Source organism: Eublepharis macularius, chromosome 1 (genome assembly GCF_028583425.1).
Source record: "Eublepharis macularius isolate TG4126 chromosome 1, MPM_Emac_v1.0, whole genome shotgun sequence".
Classification (NCBI taxonomy): Eukaryota; Metazoa; Chordata; class Lepidosauria; order Squamata; family Eublepharidae; genus Eublepharis; species Eublepharis macularius.
The window spans coordinates 125,411,291-125,431,962 of NC_072790.1; the positions used below are offsets into that span (position 1 = coordinate 125,411,291).

Below are 20,672 nucleotides of genomic sequence, written 5' to 3' on the forward strand. Positions count from 1 at the left end.
GTCAAGGCGGAGGTCCAGGTGTTGACCCCAGGGCTTGACCTGTACCGCTTAGTTGGCCCTTGCCTTGTTAAGTTATGGTCTTGTTAATAAATGGCCCTTTAATCCAAGCCTGTGTCTGCCTCTTCATTCCGGTTGGGGTTGCAATGTGACTCACCCTGCGGCTGCTTGCAGCTTGAGCAGGGAGTCAGTTTTGCAGCCCTGCCGGAGGAAGGAGGCAGGCTCCCCTCCTCCCGGGCATACGGGGCTTTGGCCGGGGGGCGGAGCCAGGAGCCGTTTTCTGGCGGCTCCGCTTTCTCCCGGCCGCAGTTGGACGCGTTCTGCCCACCCACCTCTCCCTGTTTTAGTGCAGGATTAGCTGGCTGCTGTTTCAGAGCCAGGTAGGAATTTTTTGCCCTTTTTCCCCTGATTGGCTTTGGGAAAAGGGGTTTTTTCGCCTACCTTGCACTAAGGGTAGGGTTGAGGAATTTATGAGGTGGTTCTGTAGTTGGTCACTGGCAGGAGATTTTGGGAATAGGGTGCGGGATGGTGAGCTCCCAGTGGCGTTTCCCCAAGTGTGGGGAACAGGGTCTGCCATTTATTGCGGTATGCTTGTTGACGGCTACCGTACCACTGGCAGAATCCTGCGGGGATCCCCAAATACAAGGCCTACCCTCATGCTGGACGGCTGCGGCGTTAGGTGCTTGCTGGGGGGATCCATTGCCTGGCTGGCCGGGTTGCAGCCATTCATGGAATGGCCTATACCCGGGGCGATGGGGCTCGCCCAGGCAGGTCAAGGCGGAGGTCCAGGTGTTGACCCCAGGGCTTGACCTGTACCGCTTAGTTGGCCCTTGCCTTGTTAAGTTATGGTCTTGTTAATAAATGGCCCTTTAATCCAAGCCTGTGTCTGCCTCTTCATTCCGGTTGGGGTTGCAAATCCTTATGTTTGGGCTATTTCTCATACTGTTCAGTTTTGTATTGTGCCTGTAAAAGCATAAATTTTTGTTGTTGTTGTGGAACATGAGGCATCTAAATAAATGCAGCTTGTAGAAAACTGGCAGCTACGGTGATTGTGGCAAGCACAACATGAAGCAGCAATGAAAACAGTTGGTTGTCTCTTTTCCATGACAGTGAGGAGCAAGATTGCTGGTTCTACTCCCACACACATGTCCCTTCCAAGCAACTTCTCTGCCTTCACACTTTCAACGCCTCAGACAGCAACAGTACTTTTAATTGTACTACTTGCCAGATTCAGAGCACAACGACAAGGTTACACCAAGAAAATTATCCGACAGTCAGAAATAGTGTATTTTGGATTGTCACCTTATGATACCTAAGACATTTAAAAATTTGAGTCCCATCTAACTTTCTTCTGACCTATTCAGCTGGTATTCCAATATACTAAATTCTTACACCCAAGTAACAGTTTAAGGTTGTTCTACTAATCCACACCAAAGTCAGACAGATGTAGCAGCTTTCTGCTCTTCAACTGGGCGGGACTTGGGTTCAAATCCATGTTCAGCCATCACAATTTTTATGTCCCTTAGTAATTTTTTTCTACATTCAGCTGCAAGTGAAATTGAAATGAGACTTCCACACCATAAAAATCCAGCCCCCATGGACAACATCCTACAATATAACTACTTCAAAGTAAATTCCCTTCAATACAAGTTCTTCTTGCTGAAACTTCCCTTTTGTTCTGTGTTTCAGGCGAATTATTTTTTTTCTGTTTTCTTGAGATTTCCTGCTTCATTTGCTTCATTCTCTCACCAACAAGTGCTTGATTATCAGCTCTTGTTGGAGTAGGGAAAAGGTGCTTAAGAAACAATCCTAAGCAGATCTGCTACTTAGGTCTGTTCAGTGGGAAAGTGTTCTTATTGCATTGTAAGTACTTTTTTTATTTTGTAGCAGGACAAAGGCACAGCTAATTCTTTATTTTATTGTTTTTTATCATTATAGAAGACTAGTGCTGCAATTGCATTTTAAGTAGGAAAAAACTGCCACAAATGAGATTTTTAAAAGGCAGGAAAAAACCAGTATGGACAATACAGGAATGCAGAGGGCAGATCATATCATCATTGGGATGGCTTGAAAAAAACCACGGCAGTTTCTACTCAAATGGCTCCTACAGAATCAACTTGTGTGACTTTGAGACATGCAAATGCTCTGGCAGCAACTTAGAGCTCTGTTCATTTGGGAATAGGGTTGCTAACAGTGGATTGAAAAATTCCTGGAGATTTTGAGATGGAGCCTGGGGAAGGTAGAGTTTGAGGAGGAGATAGATCTCAGCAGCATACAGCAGGATTTGAGTCCAGTGGCATCTTAGAGACCAATAAAATATTCAGAGTATGAGCAGCTCATACCCTGAAAATCTTTTTGGTCTTTAAGGTACCACTGGACTTCAGTCCTGCTGTTCTACTGCAGATCAACAGAAACTATCCTCAGCAGGGTATAATGCCATATAATCTACCCTCCGAAGCAACAATTTTCTCAAGAATAACTGATCCTTGTAGTCTGGCGATCAGATGTAATTCTAGGAGACCTCCAGCCCTCACCTGGAGGTTGGCAATCCTATTTAGGACCAAACTGAACCTAATATGGAAGAGCCATGCTAGGGATCCCCAAATTGTATTTGAACTGTAAAAAATAGCCAGTGTGTGTGTGTGTGTGTTATGGCTTAGGGCTATAGTGAACACCCTCCATGTACAATTTCCTTGATCAAAAATGTACCCTTCCCCAAGCTGCATTCAGCTCCAGCAGGAAAAAAGACAAACACAAGTTTCACAAGCCCATAGAAGCATCTCTCAACAGCAACCAACCTGCTGAAAAATTTTTAAGCTTAAATAGGCTTGGATTTAAATTGCATTACTGTTTTCTTTCTCTCTAAGAATCAGACAATTAATTCATATTATTAGTAAATCTCACTTATGTCATTCAGAGAATTTTCAGAAGATTTGTCAGCATTCTGTATGTGTAAATATTTGTCAGCATTGTGTTTGTGTTGTTATTTCCTAGTAGGGGGCACCAGTAAGGGGCAACACATAGCATTAAAAAAATTGAATCTGTTGTTTCCAAAAAAGGGAATCCAAGCCAATTTACAATATATCCTTAAAAACGTTATAAATATACGGTAATATTATGCAAAGTTACAAATGATTTTTTTTATTACAAAATGTTATAAAGTGGAACAGTCCAGAGAGGTTCCATTATATGCACGTAGGCCTGTCTGCATACACTTAACTTTGCAATATGTTTTTCGTCAATATGCTCCTGGGTTGGGTTGGCAGACATATTCCGGGAGTCCATGCCTCCCTGGTGCACATGGGCCTAATTCAGACTGGGACAATAGCAGGTGGGAAGAGGGTGCTTAAGCTTTTTCCCTGTGCCATTTTCTCAACCTGAAGCATCCATAAGAAACCATTATTTGTTCTACTGAGGTTCTACATTTAATGATGGGTACATGTAGGTAACAGAGAAAAACACATTTTAAGATACAGCTCCCCTTGTCCTTCTCAAGGTTATTTTGTGGCCTGCACAATGCCTTATTTTATAAGCTGCTGGAATCTAAATGAATGGTAAGAAAAACATTATTCTTGTCCTGGCTGTTGATTTTCCTTCACCTGAACCCTAAGAGGCACCTACTTTAAAAAATGCAATAATAATAATTAAGATCAGGATGCACATCGGCACTAACTTTCAGCCCTTTCTAACAGTTTTTGCTTCTTTCTTCCAGTGATGGATGGGCAGATAGAGACGAAGTCATTGAAGGGTATGAGGCTGAAGCAAATGGAGGCATTACGATCAAGTTGCAGTCTCCAGATGTCTTGTCATTTGATGACTATTTTTTGAAACTGCATTTGGAGGCTAACACGAGAAATCCCTGGTTCCCAGAATTTTGGCAGCACAGATTCCAGTGTCGCCTGCCAGGACATCCACTGGAGAACCCCAACTTTCAGAAGAATTGCACTGGTAACGTTTTTATAAAATATTTTTTCCTGAGTAATGGAGTTGTCACTTGCATTGTCAGTTTTAAAGTATTTGTCCTGCCCTGTGAAGTTGCACTTTTTAATAAATTGGACCTAAAAGTGCATTGTAATAAAATCCAGGTTGGAAATCCTTTAACAATATTGTGGTCGCAGACTGGATGTTACATCAGGAAGAAGTTCCAGTTGGCTGCTGGTTTTTTAAACTCATGAATTCTGATCCTGACATTCTTGAAGTGAAAGCTCAAAGGTGGAAATGGAAGTGTTTAGGTAACCTCTTGCTGTGTATAACTATTCTTGAACTAAGGAAAGTGTCTTTCCACCCCTGCTGAAAGGAAGCAGAAGTATGTTTGATTCTGAAATGAATTTGCTAGTGGTAAAAGAGAAGAGCAAAAACCTGGCTTGATTACAAACAATACTTCAGGCTTCTTTTCACAGTCTCACATTGAAAATGCCATTGAACTTCTCCCATGCAGTCTGTGTTCACAGTGATAAGGCAATTAAGAAAGAGACAAAACAATTTTGAAACAAAATTTATACCTTGGCTACCGTGTAGCGTATATACTAGTGTAGTGTATATAGTTTATAGTTAGAATTTACATGCACAGATATGGGAAAAAACAAAAGCATTTTTAGCATTACGGATGAAAAAGTACTCAAAAGGACAGTTATTTAGCAATACGACTAATAATCATAGCCTGCTGCCAGCAGAAGAATTAGTTAATGTCATTTAATATTTGTTTATGGATATATTGTAAAAAGGAACACCTACAGCTGAATTATGCTGAAACAAGAGGTGTAAGGTGCACATATAGAAAGCAGATAATGATAATACAAAACAGGTGAAAGATTTCATATGCTTAGAGATTCAATTAACCAGAAAAATTAGGGCACTGCATTTGGAGGTAACAAGGTTTTCAGCCTTAGAGAGTATCAATTATAAAATTAAACATTGCCAAGTCTGGGGGAAGCAATATGATTCTATCTACCTATGCTTAAGATCTTCCTGGGAAACATGTTGTACCTCTTCATACTGGTGCAAAAGGGCCCGGTTGGATAGATACTGCTAAACTAGGTGACTATTCAGAATTATTCTTTAGAATTAGTTTTGCAGGTACGACATGGCACCTTTATGGTGATACTAAGAACTGAGATGGCAGTGATGGTTACAATTTTGTACTTGCTGAAGTTTAAAATATATAAACATTTATAAAACATGATTCTTTGTAAAAAAAAATCCAGTAACAGAAAGTAAACGTGGGATCCTCATGTCTATGTATGGGTTGTATGTCAGTCTCCTGAAAATCTCTACTTCCAGTCAGGCAAAAGACTTTGTTCAAAGAAATGTCAAATGCTGGGGGGCTCTGTTAGAGATACTTTTGCTTTGAATTTCCTGAACTGAGTAGGGGGTTGAACTAGACCTGATCTATACTGGCATTTGTTAATGCCGCCTTTTCTATGTCATAAATTACCTGTTTTGATATGTGTTGCGTCCCCCCACCCCTGCTGCTTTTTTATGGCTTTACTGAATACAAATAAAATTGATTTATTGTAAAGGTGCACAGTAGCTAAGGATATTGATTCTGTTTTCATGGACTATGTTTGTGTGCAAGTCATGTATTACAGTGGTTCACGTAGATGTAATCCTTTCAGCTAAATCAGTATGCAAAAGAAATAATGATTAAAGAAAAAAGCAGATGTACTTTTCATGTACATTAAAGCAACATCAAAAAGTGCCATCTTTTTACCAATTTTTCAGGAGGTAAGGTGCTCACAGCTGACAGAAATGCTTCCTGAATGTTCCCCAAAACATCATTTTCAGCTAAATTTGACTGATTATATATCATTATCACTGAATCCTGTTTGGTAAATGATATCTGATAGTCCAGGATTGTCCACATGATTGTTCTTAGGAAGGAGACCTAGTAATAAAGAGGGAAATGGCACTGAGGCAGCAAAAAATGAAGCAAACAGACTTGGTAAAAGTTGGAACATTTTCACCATTAGACATTTTTATCCAGAAAGTATTTTTACCTTCCAAAGCACTAGTTTACCCTCCCCAGGCAGGCAAATATGCATCACCGGTCTAGAAATAACAGTGATATATCACTGGTATTTGCCATAATGCTTGCACATTCAACCCGTATCCTCAAAGATGGTATATCTCTGAATATCAGGCCTGGGGGCAGAGAACAATGTAAAACTACAGGACGCGTTAATTATTGTTTTGTGCCTGATGCTGCCCCAAATAAGAATGGAAGACAGGCTGGGTATAATGAATCTATGCCAAATTTTAAAAAGTCAGCTTGCCTTCATGTTTGGTTGTAAGCTTTCAAGGGCAACTTTCTGGACACTATAGGAAACAGCACTGGAATGGCTATATCTTTGTGGTCACCTTATCTGCAGAGAGCATATAAATGCCTTCTGTATTCTAATTTTAAAAACAAAACCTGTTTCATTTTTTAAAGCATTTTTTTTCCTGCTAGGCTGATAGGACCAGTTTGCATATTGTCATTAGCTATTGTTATCAGCAAAGATCTGATTAGTCAGCACCAGAATAATAAATTATAGATACTGAATGTGGCACTGTTTTATTTAGATATATAACACTGGGATGCTAATTATCTCCATTCTCTGTGCATCGCCTTTTTGTCTAAGGAAAACAAGACTTTAGCATGTGGAAAATAATTGGTTCCCAATCAGCTCAAGTACCTGGAATCTCATCACAGATGTTTCAAAAGCCTATGAACTTTTCAAAAGATCCACACATAAGAGAAAAAAAAAATTAAAACGTTGTGGTATAAGACCTATTTATTAAAGACAATGTTCTATGACATTTATAGACAGTTTGTTCTGTTAACTGTGGTACCTTCTTATAAGAATATGAATTGCTGAATAAGACAATGGCCATTTCCACACACGTTGAATAATGCACTTTCAATGCACTTTATCAATCCTTTGGAAGTGGATTATCCAACGTGTGTGGAAGCAGCCCAAGATTCATTTCATTCAGCATCCTCTTTCTCACAGTGGCCCACCAGATGTTGCTGAGAGCTCAAGCAATGAAAAAAGATGACATCCCTCCTCAGTTGTTTGTCCCTTACATTTTGTTTTCAGAAGTACATTAACCTTTTACAAGGATGTTCCATCTATGATGGACTAATCATCATATATAGACTTGGCCTCCATAAATTCTCTAATCTTTTTAAAAGACCATTTCAGCTAGTCTATGGTGAAAAATAATAAACAGTGCCTGTTCAGATCTTGGTGGGAAGAAGAAATGCAATAAAAATTTTTGAAATAATCACTGGGACATGCTGTGATAGGCCACTTTATAGAATAAAAATTGTACAATCTCTATTGATTTTTTTTTTACGGAACTGTTAATTTTAATACTTTTTTGATATGAAAAGACAGTATGCATTAATTTCTCCACCTTGACAAGGGATAAGAGCAGCAAGGAATTTTATGTTAGTATGCCAGATGCAGCAATGTAGACCAGGTTGATTTTCACCAGCTTCATACGTCTAGAAGTTAGCTGAATGTTTATGAAATAGCACTAGTGGCTATGTCGTCCCATTTTCCTTTGAAACAAGCCCCATATACAGGCTCAGATTCAGTCATTTTTTAAAACCTCTCTGGAAATTGTAGCCAGTGCAGTAGCCTGTTCATTACATTTTTTTCCCCTTTGGGTGCTGAAATTCTGCTTTGATGCACTATCTATACTGTGTCTACTGTTGAGTTTATAGATGTGTGTGTGTGTTCACATTGCACTGCATAAATCCCTTAAGTGGGTCCAGATTTACACACAGCTTCCTTCGCTGTGCAACGTTATTGAAGTAAGGATTGACTGTTTGCACAATGCTCCTTAAGCATTAATGAAAAGTATCCGTTTGCTGACCAAGATGTAGTGCAGGACACATGGTATCTTCAGGTCTGCATCCACCATAGCTAAGAGCATCAGTCTTGGGGTTTGAGGGGTTTCATCATCTTGAATGATGCACATATCATTAGCTAAGGAAGCCATTCAAAGAAAGGAAACAGATTTCAGGTACGGGGGGAAATGTGCTGTATGTATAAGAGGCAAGAGGGAAAACATGGCTAACTAAATTGGAGGCTGTTTTTTTTTCAGTTACAGTGACTCTTGATAAAGGTAGCTCTATATATGGTCACTCAGAATAGAGTGATAATCTTAATTATGCTGTGGATCTCTAGCAGCCAATCCAGGTGGAACTTCCTTTTAGGAGAATGTTGTTTTCTTATGAAGATAGTTTCAGGTGGGTGCCGTGTACCATGTTGGTCTGCAGTAAAAAAAACAATGCTCAAGTCCAGTAGTACCTTAAATACCAACAAGATTTCCAGAGTACAAGTTTTCAAGAGTCAAAGCTCCCTTTGTCAGATACTGTATTTGACAATGGGAGTTTTGATTCTCAAAACCTTGTACCCTGGAAATCTTGTTGGTATTTAAGGTGCTACTGGGCTTGAATCTTGTTTCCTTATGTAGCCAGAGGTACTGTGCAATGTGACTAGTGCTTTTCCTTTGGCTAATTCAGAGAACCTTGTTTAGAAATCACACAGTTCCTCAAGACTTGACGAGGAGGAAATAGAGACCCAGGAGCTCCAGCTTTGGGTATGTCTATTAGACATGCTGTCAAATAATTAGCTTGAAAACTATTTAATTTTTGAACACTAATTACATAATGCTTAGTATTCCACTGTATCTGATTAATGATACATAATGATATTTAGCATTTCTTAGTGTCTGATAGCAGGCCTGTAATGGTATTTAGTTTCTGAAGTATTTGACAGCTGACGTGGTGTGTTTAGCAGCTGACAGCTCATGAGATTTCATACCTAACAACTCTCATCTCAAATTCAAAATGATCAGGATGTACCTAGAAGTCCAAGGCACTCTCATTTTAAAAGTGAGTAAGTTCATATTAAAAATGGAAATGTTGGTGAGTTTGAATGCTAAATGTTTGATAAATTTTTGTGGTCAGTGACTGATAACATAACAATGAGATCCAATGGTTCTCAAACTGTGGATTAGTACCTAGAAATGGATTGTGACTCTCCTGCAGGTGGGTAATGAAGCCAGGAAGGAAGAAGAGGAACACTTTTCCCAGTGGTGGGAAGAAAAGTGAACAGAATAAGGCTGCCACATACCTTCCTGCTCTGTAGCCTCATTCATTTCCTCAGATAGAGGGGAAGAGAGTCACAGCCTTCTAGCTGCTAAGGACAAGGGGAGTGTTCCTCACTTCTGTGATGCTCTGACCAACTAAACCCCAGTGACGTCTCCCAGAGCTCTGGCAACCGGATCCAAGCCAAGCCCTGGTCTGCACTGCTGGAGTTGGCTTTCTCCTGACTGCTAGCAGTACAGTTGGCATCTGGGCTATGTAACCTCTCATATATCTGTTGCAGGTTTGAGCTGAGCTCTGATGGAGGTGTTGATGAATCTCTTTCAGCCCAGTCTGCTTCACTGTATCGGTATGGAATACTGTGTAATGATGATGAAAGAAATATGCAACTCTGAGCACTTTTGAATGAAGGGTAGGATAAAAACATGGTAGAAGGTCATCCCTAGTCTCTCAAGAAAACCAGTCCATTTGTCTTTTATTCTCTCCTGGACTAGCTAAGCATAGTTGATGCAATTACCTGACTTGTCTTGCCATAAAAGGGCAACTTTCATCTTCCTTGGATTATTCACCTTTCCAAAAGTTTTAAGACCATAGATATAATTAAATTGGGAGAATATCTCTTCGCTCTTGGGGTGGAAGAAGGTACTTTTGCTAATTTCGGTGTTTGATATGGGGGAAGTAACATTGTAGTTTTTGTATGATGGCAGGTCATGGATTGAAGACTACTGCCAGATGTTCAGTTTATTGACTTAGCCACTGTGCTCAGGGTATAACTGATGATCTAGAGGGTTGCCAAATCAAATCTTGCCTCTGCCACAAATTTAGTTGGTGGCCTTAGACAAACCTTTATCTGGCAACTTCAGATCCTCCATAATATGGTAATAGTACTGGCCAATCTTACAAGGCTGTTGTTTGAACTTCTGCAATAAATGTCCATGAAGACAGTTTTGATTCTTAAATGCCTAAGATTATAATATTTCAAGCTGGAGCTTGCTAATTCTAGGAAATAGCAGCAACTTTTACCCTACTCTCCTTTTAATAATGCAGTGAGTCTGCAAATAAATGGGTAGAATTCTGTTAAAGACCAATTATGCTGGTGAAAATATTTTGGCCTTTTTGTCCAGTGTTAACATGGAGTCAGCAGATTCCCCTCACCTTAGTACCTCAGTGCGTGTGTGGGGGGGGGGGAATAGTTCATCATCTGCTGAAAGAATTATGCACAAAACCTGACCTTGACCTTGTTGTTTACAGCACTTTGTGGTAACTAATTTTCTTCTTCAACTGGGTTCATGGCTCCATATTTCAGCAACTGTAGTATCATTCCTTGAAAATTAAGAGGAATTAGTGTTAAGATTTTTGTTTGTTTCCTTCTACTGGGAGATGAGACATTTTAATTCCAATGCTATTTAGAAACTAGCAAAATAAATTTCACTGAATAATGCTTTACTTTCCCTAATTTCCAGCATGCATCTGAGGAAGGCAAAAAAAAAAAAACCTAGGATGACCAGAGAACAAAACACTCCCTCTTGTGGGCGAATTAATGCAATTCTGCCTTGTGAGTGCAATTTGAGATAGTAGGTGTTGGTTCTCTCTTTTAATGTTGAGTCCTAAAGAGATAACTCTTACCAGGTTAGATTTGAAAGCATTAGTGGTTTGTGTTTCTTTCCTTAGCTTTATGATTTGGAGACAGCGTATCTATAAGAATACTTGCTTGAACTGAAACTGGAAAGGTGAATCCCATAGCAGATTTCATTGGATGCAGCAGACCTTGCACAAAGGGAACTGCTGAAAGTATTCCTCTCTGTCTGCTTGTGCTGACTTTCAGCAGTTGTATCCCATTCCCTACTATCCTTTTACCCATGCTCAAAATATAATGGGCATAGGTATAATTCTGATACAGCTTTATAAAAGTCCATAATAAAAGCAATCACGCAAATCATTTATTTACTGCCTTTATACTCTGCTCATCTTCCCAAAAGAGACCCAAAGAAACTTATATAGTTCTCTTCTCCTCCATTTTATCCTCATTACAACAACCCTGTAGGATAGGCTAAGAGTGTATGAGTGGCCCAAGGTCACCCAGCAAGTTTCCATGGTGGAGTAGGGAATTTGAATTTGGGTCTCCTAGACTCTAATCACTGAACCACACTTGCATCTCAATCTGTTGCTCACAGTTCCAAATCTGATCATTCACTGAGTGGAAAGACAAGAGAAAAACCCAAGCCAGTTTGGTGTAGTGGTCAAGAGCATGGGACTCTAATTTGGAGAACCAGGCTTGATTCCCCACTCCTCCACTTGAAGCCAGCTAGGTGACCTTGGGTCAGTCACAGCTTCTAGGAGCTCTCTCAGCCCCTCCCACCTCACAGGGTGAATGTTGTGGGGATAATAATGGCATACTTTGTAAACTGCTCTGAGTGGGCATTAAGTTGTCCTGAAGGGCGGTATATAAATCAAATGTTATTATTATGTTATTATTTTTTTCAGCTTGAACTTTAAAAAGTTTGGATTTTTAAAAATCTGTGGCTCCTGACTAGGGTTGCCAGGTCCCCTTAACCTCCTGGCAGGATGGAAAGACCCAGTGCTTACTTCCTCGGTGTTTGGAGAGTCTCATCACATATGTGCTTTGTGTGTGTGTGGCCCCACACCAGTGCTATGATGTTGCTTCCAGGAAGTGACATTATCATGCAGGGCTGGGGAGTGTGCATGTGATTCGCTGCGGATGAATTAGGGCCACAAATGGAGCGCTCCTGGGGTTGCATGATGACATCAGTAATGTCATTGTGACAGCCAAAGAAGCACATCCAGGAGACCCATTCCCTGCCTTTCCCCTCACTGGTCAGGTAAGTGGTGGCAGGGGGTGCAAGGTGGGAGCAGGGGATCCCCCATCCCCACTGGGGGAATGGGATTCCTCCTCTTAACCCACTGAGGGAAACTAGCTTCAACCCTCTCAACTAAAAGTGGAGTTATTTTCTCCATATCTGCACTTAGTATTAATTTCTGAGCTGACTCTGTTGGGGAGGGAGGAGGTACCATGAAGCACCTTGCAAGGACCTCCCTGAAAGGTACCTCAAGCTACTTCAATCCAAGTTCACCTCCCACATGTTGGTGTTTGACAGGGAACAAGACAGATTTACAGAGGGTGCTGGTATCCTGAACATACAAATATTACAGTGAAATCCTAAGCAGAGTTACTCCAGTTTAAGTCCATTAAAATCAATGGGCTTAGAGTGCAGTAACTCTGCTTGGGATTTCACTGTTAGGGTTGCCAACTCCAACTTGAGAAATTCGTGGATATTTGGAGGTGATGTTGGGGAAGAATTTCAGCAAAGCTTCACTTCTGTTCCTTATCAACTCACAATATACCATAGAATCTACCCTCTGAAGCTGCCATTTTTCTCCAAGGGAACTAATCTCTGTAGTCTAGAGATCAGTTGTAATTCAGAAGAACTCCAGACCCCACCTTGTGGTTGGTAACCCATGGAGTTCACTACATTTTTATAGATAGAGACCCTATGATTTCTCAGTTGTATAAAAGTCAGAAATTAACAGGAGATGCTGTTACAATCAAAACTTTACCTATCAATAACTTTCTGGTGTGGAGGCCTTTAAGGTGCATGCTCAGTTACAGAGAGAGGGGAAGATGTCTTGTCCCTCTCAAAGGAAACCTGTTTCCTTGAATGGGCTAAACTTCCAGTAAGGACAGGGTTATGGCCTCAGCACAGGCTCCTGTGGTGAAGGAGAAGAGCTTCAGTTTATGGCACAAGTTCTTGTTCCTTTGAAAGCCCCTAGTTACTGCTTCCTCTTCTCCCATACACAATGGCTGCTTCCTCTGCTGCAGGCCTTACCTCCCCTACTTTTGAAAGCAGGCAAATTAAATAACTACACAATTATGAAATAATTTATATATGAATAATTTATTATTCATATATCACTTGTGGGATTGCCATTCAGAATTTGCATGGTATGAACCAAATTAATTTTGGCATGCAAGAAAATTCTGGTAAGTCAGAGAAATGCACTTTGAGACACCCCTTAGTATAATTCACTGCAATTATTTGTGTTCTCATTGTCAGTAAAAAGAACAGCGATTCTGCCAGATGGGTGGAATCATAGAAGGGTTCATTACTTCTTGCCACCCTGTGCAGTAACTCAGGCAGCAAAATATTATAACTAATCTATACATGCATAATATCTACCTGCTCTCTGGCTATATGTTCTGCTTGGTTTAACACAGAGAAAACCGTTAAACAAAGATAGCTCTGCTTTACCATCTTTAGTAACTTTGCTAGCACACTTCTAAAAAACACCCAGTGTAAGTACTTGATTTTTTAAAAAACCCTGAAAATATAAACTTTAATTCAGTTTTAATCTCTTCTATGTTTTTCCTCCCTGGAAATGCTGAGAGTAGTAACTTTTTAAAGCAGCAATTGCTACTGCATTTCCAGTTAATAGGATCAGGTGGGAGGTGATGTAAAAGACTTTTGCTTGAGACCCTGGAGACCCACTGCCAGTCTGAGCAGACAATACTGACCCTGATGGACCAAAGTTCTGAGTTAGTGTAAGGCAACTTACATGTGTTCATATACATCAGCTTCTCTCAGACTCTGCAGCTTAATGGAAGCCACACTGCCATATGTGCTTGAAGAACCATGAGGTTAAATTTAAGACTTATGTTCCTCATTGTTTTCACAAGAGCAAGTGCCTAATATTCTGTTTCTCCTACTGACAACATAAAAGCAATGCTTGCCAGAAGCTTGTGATAAGAAAGGCGAAAGTTAAGCTTGCATGTTACAGGAATCTTTGCTGACAAAAAGAAGGCATTGAGCAAATGCTGTTTCTTAGAATTCAAGCATACATTTTACAGAGGATTGAAAAGTCATGCAACTCCTCCAAGGTTTCCTGTATACTAGAAACAGCCTAGATTTCCTAGTACTTGTCCCTAATAAACACCTATCCCTATTTTGTCTTTGGGAAGGTTTTTGAAGTACTTTATAATAACAGTGTGCTTATATACTGCTCTTCTAGACAGATTAAAGCCCCACTCAGAGGGGTGAACAAAATCCATGTTATCATCATCCCTACAATACAGCTAGGGAGCTGGGGCTAAGAGGAGTGGCTCATCCAAAGCCACCTACTGAGCTCATGGCAGTTGGGAGATTTCAACCAGCAGAGTTTGGCTCACAGCCCAACCACTTAACCACTCTGCTACAGTAGCTCTCCTTGGTGAAATGCTAGTAGCATAAGAGTAAAAGTTGCCATATAAGTATTGCTTTTTTCAGATTTCATCCCACCCCTCCAGGTCTCCAGAAAATTAAATCAGGAGGAGGATGCATCTTGTATTTTGGGCACGTGCATGTAAATATACACAAACACACAATAGTACAAGCCTTGCCATTTCACATTCTGCAAATGATAAGGTTTTTTAATGTTTAAATATGATAACACAGTGTCAGCACTATCTTTAACTGGAAGAACAGACATCAAGCCAGTACAGGATGTAGATATCATATGGAAAGGAGCCTACAGAGTGTGATAATGTAGTGGTGGAGAGGGGAGATAAGAAGAATGTCCCTATTTGTGTCTGTGAAGTGTTACAAGGTACACAGTACATGGGTCAATTTTGATTAACCATATTATATTACCCTCATCTGACCTCAACTAAATGCCTGTGCTCACAGATATATACATATAGTCCATACATGTTCACACCCAAGCTGGCACAAAGGTACATATAATAGTTTATTTAACACCATCAGTGTCTTCAGCACTGAATGTTCATGGGCTTGCACATTACAAAGAGGAAGGTATCTTTATTAATGTACTGCCAATACATAAATGGATTTAACCATCAGTGAAACAAATGGTACCAAAGGCATTTCACCTGGAATGTTAGACATGCTTGCACTTCTGCAGTACAACCAAAAGTATGTTGATAGACTATGCTAATTAAAATTAAATATTAACTAATATTACAAGAGTCTTTCAGTATATTTAGAAGGATGTACTTTAGGTCAGTATAATTCTGCTCAGACTTTAACATGAAAAACTGGAATGCAGTAATGGATTTTCAGAAAACAATGCTTGTTTGCTTGGATAATCTGAATACTTTGTAGAACTAAAATGAAACCTCTCTTGCTTAGTGACATTTTGGAAATGGAGTCTACAGCCTTCTGAACTCATTATATAGCTTCAGGAGCTCTGCAAGCTCCCAGATGCTTAATGTGTTTCAGAAGTGAACTCAGCAAGGTGCCTGAAGGCTGTATGAAGGGTTTTTGATTCCATTTTGTCACTTGCAGAAAAGTGAAGTTGATTGTAATCTACCTAAAAAGGAGCTTGGCGCCTTTCATAGCAGAGGATGTTGATCTTGTTTAAGTCAGTGGTATGCTATGCAGAAAGCTTCCTGGTGCTCATTTATAGATGTGAGGATTTTTCCTTTCTTTATAAATGAACAAATTATTTTTATGTATAGCATTCCCCCCTCCCCACTTTCTCTTGCTTTTTCTCTAAAGCAGTCCTTTGAGCAAAGCCCATATCAACTTTATGTTGCATAGGATAACAGCTGGAGTTTCTAGAGCTACCCACTGAATCCATAGGTAGACAGTAGTTTGAAGCCTAAGGTCAAAGCACAGTCCATACACAGTTCTCTGGGGGCATTGTCTAAGTGCTGACAGCTTACTTCAGATTGCAGTCGGGTATCTCAGTGATAACAAAACTTCTCTCCTCTAAACTGTGGCTTGCCTTGACAACACCAATAAGTGACATATGGTGCAATGTTAAATGTTGTTGTATGCCAAAAGAGCATTAGCAGTTTCTTGCCCTGGCAGTTTTAGGGGTGGGAAGTTAAGTGGAGTTTCCTGGTAGGCCCTGTTGGAAAACACTCCTGCTATTTGGAATGATAAGGAAACAAAATGTAATATCTGTTGCTGCAAACATGATAAAATTAGCAAACTGTCATAGGAAAGAGCAAGAGTCCAGTAGCACCTATAAGACTAACAAAATTTGTGGTAGAGTATGAGCTTTCGTGAGTCACAGCTCACTTCTTCAGATACCTGACCACAAATTTTGTTAGTCTTATAGGTGCTACTGGACTCTTGCTCTTTTCTACTGCTACAGACAGACTAACATGGCTACCTGTCATGGGAAAGAAATTTTCCTTAATACTATGCAAAATTAGGACTCGTTTTGAAGTGTTGTGCTTTCTTGTCGCTGAAGAGTTTATGCTATTATTTTGAGTGGGTCTGTGCTACCCAAGGACAAACCAGATGAGACACAGTGACATTAAGGAATTGTCTTTCAAGCAGTTTTAATGAATAAACAGTTGAAGGAGTGGGCATGGAAGGATCCAGTTCAGATTGTGACTGTGGGTTGAGGAAGACTAACCTGTGTGTTAACCTGTTTATTACATAGTATTTCCCAACTTCAGATGGTCTGCTGATCTAGAGCTGCCAGGCACAGCCTGGCAACCAGTGGGAGACACAAGTATGGGGTAAAGGTCATTGGCAGTCCACTGGTGTCAGCAGCAATGTGCTGATGTCATTACCTGTGTGCCTGGAAGTCACATCAGTACGTTCTAGCATTTTGCAAAAACTCTATCATTTTACCATAGAGACTTTGCTGGATGCTAGAGCATGCCTTGTTATTTCTGATTTAAACCAGAAGTGATGTCAGCATGCCAGCATGACACTAGCCCACCAAGTCTTTTCTCCCCTCCCACTTCTTCCTGCCAGTGTCCTGAGTCATTGGTGGGCATCAAAAGGAATTGTCAGGAGACCTCTCAGTATAGCAAGTGACCTAACATCTCCTAGCTGGACTTAATATTTGATGTTGGGATGAACATAGAGATCACCTGTATGTTTCCCCTAAAGAAAAAATAACTCAGACCAGAAGGTTTAAGATTTAGGAAATAACATAGGGAGACAGGATTAAACTCTTCTTTTCCAGTTTCCCAGCAACATGGCCCCAATCTGAATCAGCATTTTGTGATTTCTATTTTCTAATAAATATCTTTCAGAAATACATTTATAGATCTTGCAGCATCTTATCTCGTTTGGCCCTCAGTAGACTCTGTGGATCAAAATCAGTAAGTGGTTGTACGTATTCCATCCCTCTGAACTTTACTAACTATATGTAGATAGTTGACCCATTTCCTTCAATTTATATATAATGAGATTTGTTTCCTGATCTCTCCAGAGAATGAGAATCTAATTCACACTTTCTTTAAAAAAATCATGAGTGTTCGGCTCATTAATCTGTACAGTAACAAACATGTTATTTCAAGAATGAGACCTTCTTCTAGTGATTATTATCAACCCATAACAGCATTTTCAGAGGTGCTTCTTGTGAGATGAGGGGACCAGAGATATGAGGATAGCGATAACCAAGAGAAGCCACAACTGCACATTCACAGAGAACAGATACTCTAGTCATCTCCCCAGGAGCTCACTGAGGAAAAATCACAGGTGTTGGCAGCTGGAGTGAGGGGCTTGAGTTTATTGAAATAGAAAGGTGAAGGCAATGCAAAACTTATCCTTTTGCTAGAAACAACCCTTTCAGTAGCAAAATAGAAGAGGCAGGATTAGAGCCCATACCTCATTCACAGCACAGCATTCCCACACTGAGAACTGAGGTCAAGTAGACATCCTGGGGCATTAGCCCTGATGATGAAAAGAGCTGCATTTGGCAGAGGAGGAAATACTGCTTTTGAAGATCACGGCACTGCAAAACAGTGCAGGTTTATCATACCTGAGATCCAGGAACAAGCCCTGCATGTAGCTAGCTACCAGGTAGTCCTTGCAGGAATCACAGGAGTTCCCTCTTACCAAGACAATTAAGGTTAGTAACAAATAGGAGAGGAGACACTGTCGCATCTGAAAAACAAATCCCATTAAAACAGAAGCACAGCTATGAAGGAATTGTTTATGGAAAATAAGGAATGAAGTTCTGAAAGCTAACTGCTGGAAGGATGTGGTTACAACATCTCTTATTCTGACAAAGTGCTGTTAGAGCTGCATTAAAAGACAGCAGAACAAAAGTTAGAGCTTGCTGTATCCCAGCATGCCTATGTTATATACAGCTCATCAAACAGCTGTAGGATTGCCTTTTGCCTGCCTTTGGCAAAACCTCACCCTTGGCCCCAATCCCCTGATTGTGATTATTTGAGTACCAGGGGGGAAAGGGGAGAGATTCTTCCCAGTCTCTATGATTACGTGGATTCCTAGACCATTTCCAAAATTGACACCACTTCTGGACAGAAAGTTTGAGAATTAGACATCATTGACGGGCATTCTAGAAATCCCTACAATGTCTACAGTCTTTACCAAAGAGATTGGGGAAATTCCTAGAGCATCACAGAGGATGTGATGTCACGTGACGTCCCCTGAAATACTGCCATGGGAAATTCCTGAAGATTTGGGAGCAGAAAAAGTAGAGGGCAGAGTTTGAAGAGGAGTGGGAGCTCCATAGCAATGTGATACCCTAGATTCCAGCCTTTGAAGTTGCCATTTCCTCCAAGGGAACTAATTACTGTTGTCTGTTGATCAGTAATAGTTCCAGGAGAACGCTAAGTCACACCCAGATTTGGGTGACCCTAAGTGCAGTGGAGATTCCATTTGGGTGTTTGTATTCTGAGACAGAGTGGCAGAGCTCTAAAAAGATCAATATTGGCAAGATGCTTTTTCTATATTTGTTACCCTTGGCTGTAGTCTCTCTCTGTATCTTTTAAGTGTGCACAACAGGTAGCCAGAAAAGAAAAGTCCTATGCCATGTACCCTATCATCTGAGAGATGAGTGTGTTGACTGGGATCTATATACTACTAGGGTGAGCTGTGATTGACTGCAGGAATCATTAGGAATTTTAATCTCTGGTGTGGCTGTGTAGGTGGGACAGGACACAATAGGGCATAGGACTGCCAACTCCTGCTTGGGAAAATCACTGGAAATTTTGGTTTGGTACCTTGGGAAGCCTCCTCTTGGATGCACACCTTAATGTGGTGAGGGGGTTTGAGTGTGTCAGTGAAGCTGAGAACACCATCAGGAGCGTAGGCTTGATCAAGAGCTTAAATTCCTGGAAAAGTCACTCAAGGTAGAATGGTCAAAGCTGAGACACCAGACTAAGATGCATCCACTCCAGGAATCAATGGTCACATCAGCAGTAGTGGAAGGTGATACTGGAAGAAGATTTTTCACAAACAACAGCAAGGTCACTGCAGCTAATCATGGTTAGTACTGCACAGAAGGTGGCAATGGTGAACCACTTCTGCTAATCTCTTGCCTTAAAAACCCTATGATGAGACAATTCAAAATGAAAAAAAGATATAATGCTGGAAAACTGGACCACCAAGTCAGATGACACTCAGTTGGCTACTGGGGAAAAGCTAAGGACAAGTATGAACAGTGCTATTCTTAATGGTGGGTTTGGATTAAAGCTGAAAGTATGTCCCATTGAGGATTTGAATAGATGTAAAAGTAACATCCAAATCTGTGTGACACACATAATAGGAACATGTAATCTGAGAACTGTGAAGCCAGGTAAGCTAGAAATTGTAAAACAAGAAATGGGAACGATTAAACAGTCTGGGGTCTGAGTGAACTAATGTGGACTTACTCAGGACATTTTCAGACAGAAAACCACAGTGTTATACTGCAGAAATGACAAACTCAAAAGAAATGGTGTTGCTCTAATAGTGAGGAGAGACATAGCACAAGCGGTCAGGAGCTACAACGCAAAGTCTGACTCAGAGCCTCGCTACAAGTGACATCTTTCATGCGAACGGCACTTGATCATTTTCGCAAGTCTTTCTGGGTACTGAAGTCCCTCTCCCACACCCCTTTTCCTTCTGTTCCTTCCCCTCTCTGTTAGCACAGCTGCCTGAAGAGACGGAGAAAGCCTACGACAGCAGCTTTTGCAAATCGTCTTGCTGGGGGGGTGGGGAATGCTCTAAAGAAAGCTGACATGTCGGTGAAGTCCTCCCCCTCTCTGTTAGAACTGTTAGGATCGCTGCCTTAAAAGTCAGAGAAAACCTGCGTTTGCAAATCGTTTCTCTAGTCACAAGCCTGCTCTCAATGATCTTTGGGGGCGGGCAGCTGCAACTTTGCTAATCGTCTTGCTCGGGGAGGGGGGGAAGCTTTCTCTAGAGTATTTCCCCCCCTCCCCGAGCAAGACGATTAGCAAAGTTGCAGCTGCCCACCCCTAAAGATCATTGAGAGCAGGCTTGCGACTGGAGAAACGATTTGCAAACGCAGGTTTTCTCTGACTTTTAAGACAGCAATCCTAACAGTTCTAACAGAGAGGGGAGGACTTCACCGACATGTCAGCTTTCTCTAGAGCATTCCCCACCCCCCCAGCAAGACGATTTGCAAAAGCTGCTGTCGTAGGCTTTCTCCGTCTCTTCAGGCAGCTGTGCTAACAGAGAGGGGAAGGAACAGAAGGAAAAGGGGTGTGGGAGAGGGACTTCAGTACCCAGAAAGACTTGCGAAAATGATCAAGTGCCGTTCGCGTGAAAGATGTCACTTGTAGCGAGGCTCTGAGTAATATCAATCAGACTTCAGGAAAGGCTTGTTAATATAATCATCATTA

The 20,672-nt window shown here is 40.9% G+C and overlaps 1 protein-coding gene across 3 annotated transcripts in view; it reads left to right on the forward strand.

The window, feature by feature from the left end:
* The window catches only part of GRM1 (glutamate metabotropic receptor 1), a 308,061-nt gene that overhangs the window by 225,402 nt on the left and 61,987 nt on the right, over positions 1 to 20,672 (forward strand). For all 3 annotated transcript variants that reach the window (XM_054977650.1, XM_054977658.1, XM_054977668.1), the window contains exon 3: positions 3,710 to 3,945. In XM_054977650.1, coding sequence (XP_054833625.1) covers positions 3,710 to 3,945 — 236 coding nt within the window. The remainder of the gene's footprint in view (positions 1 to 3,709; positions 3,946 to 20,672) is intronic.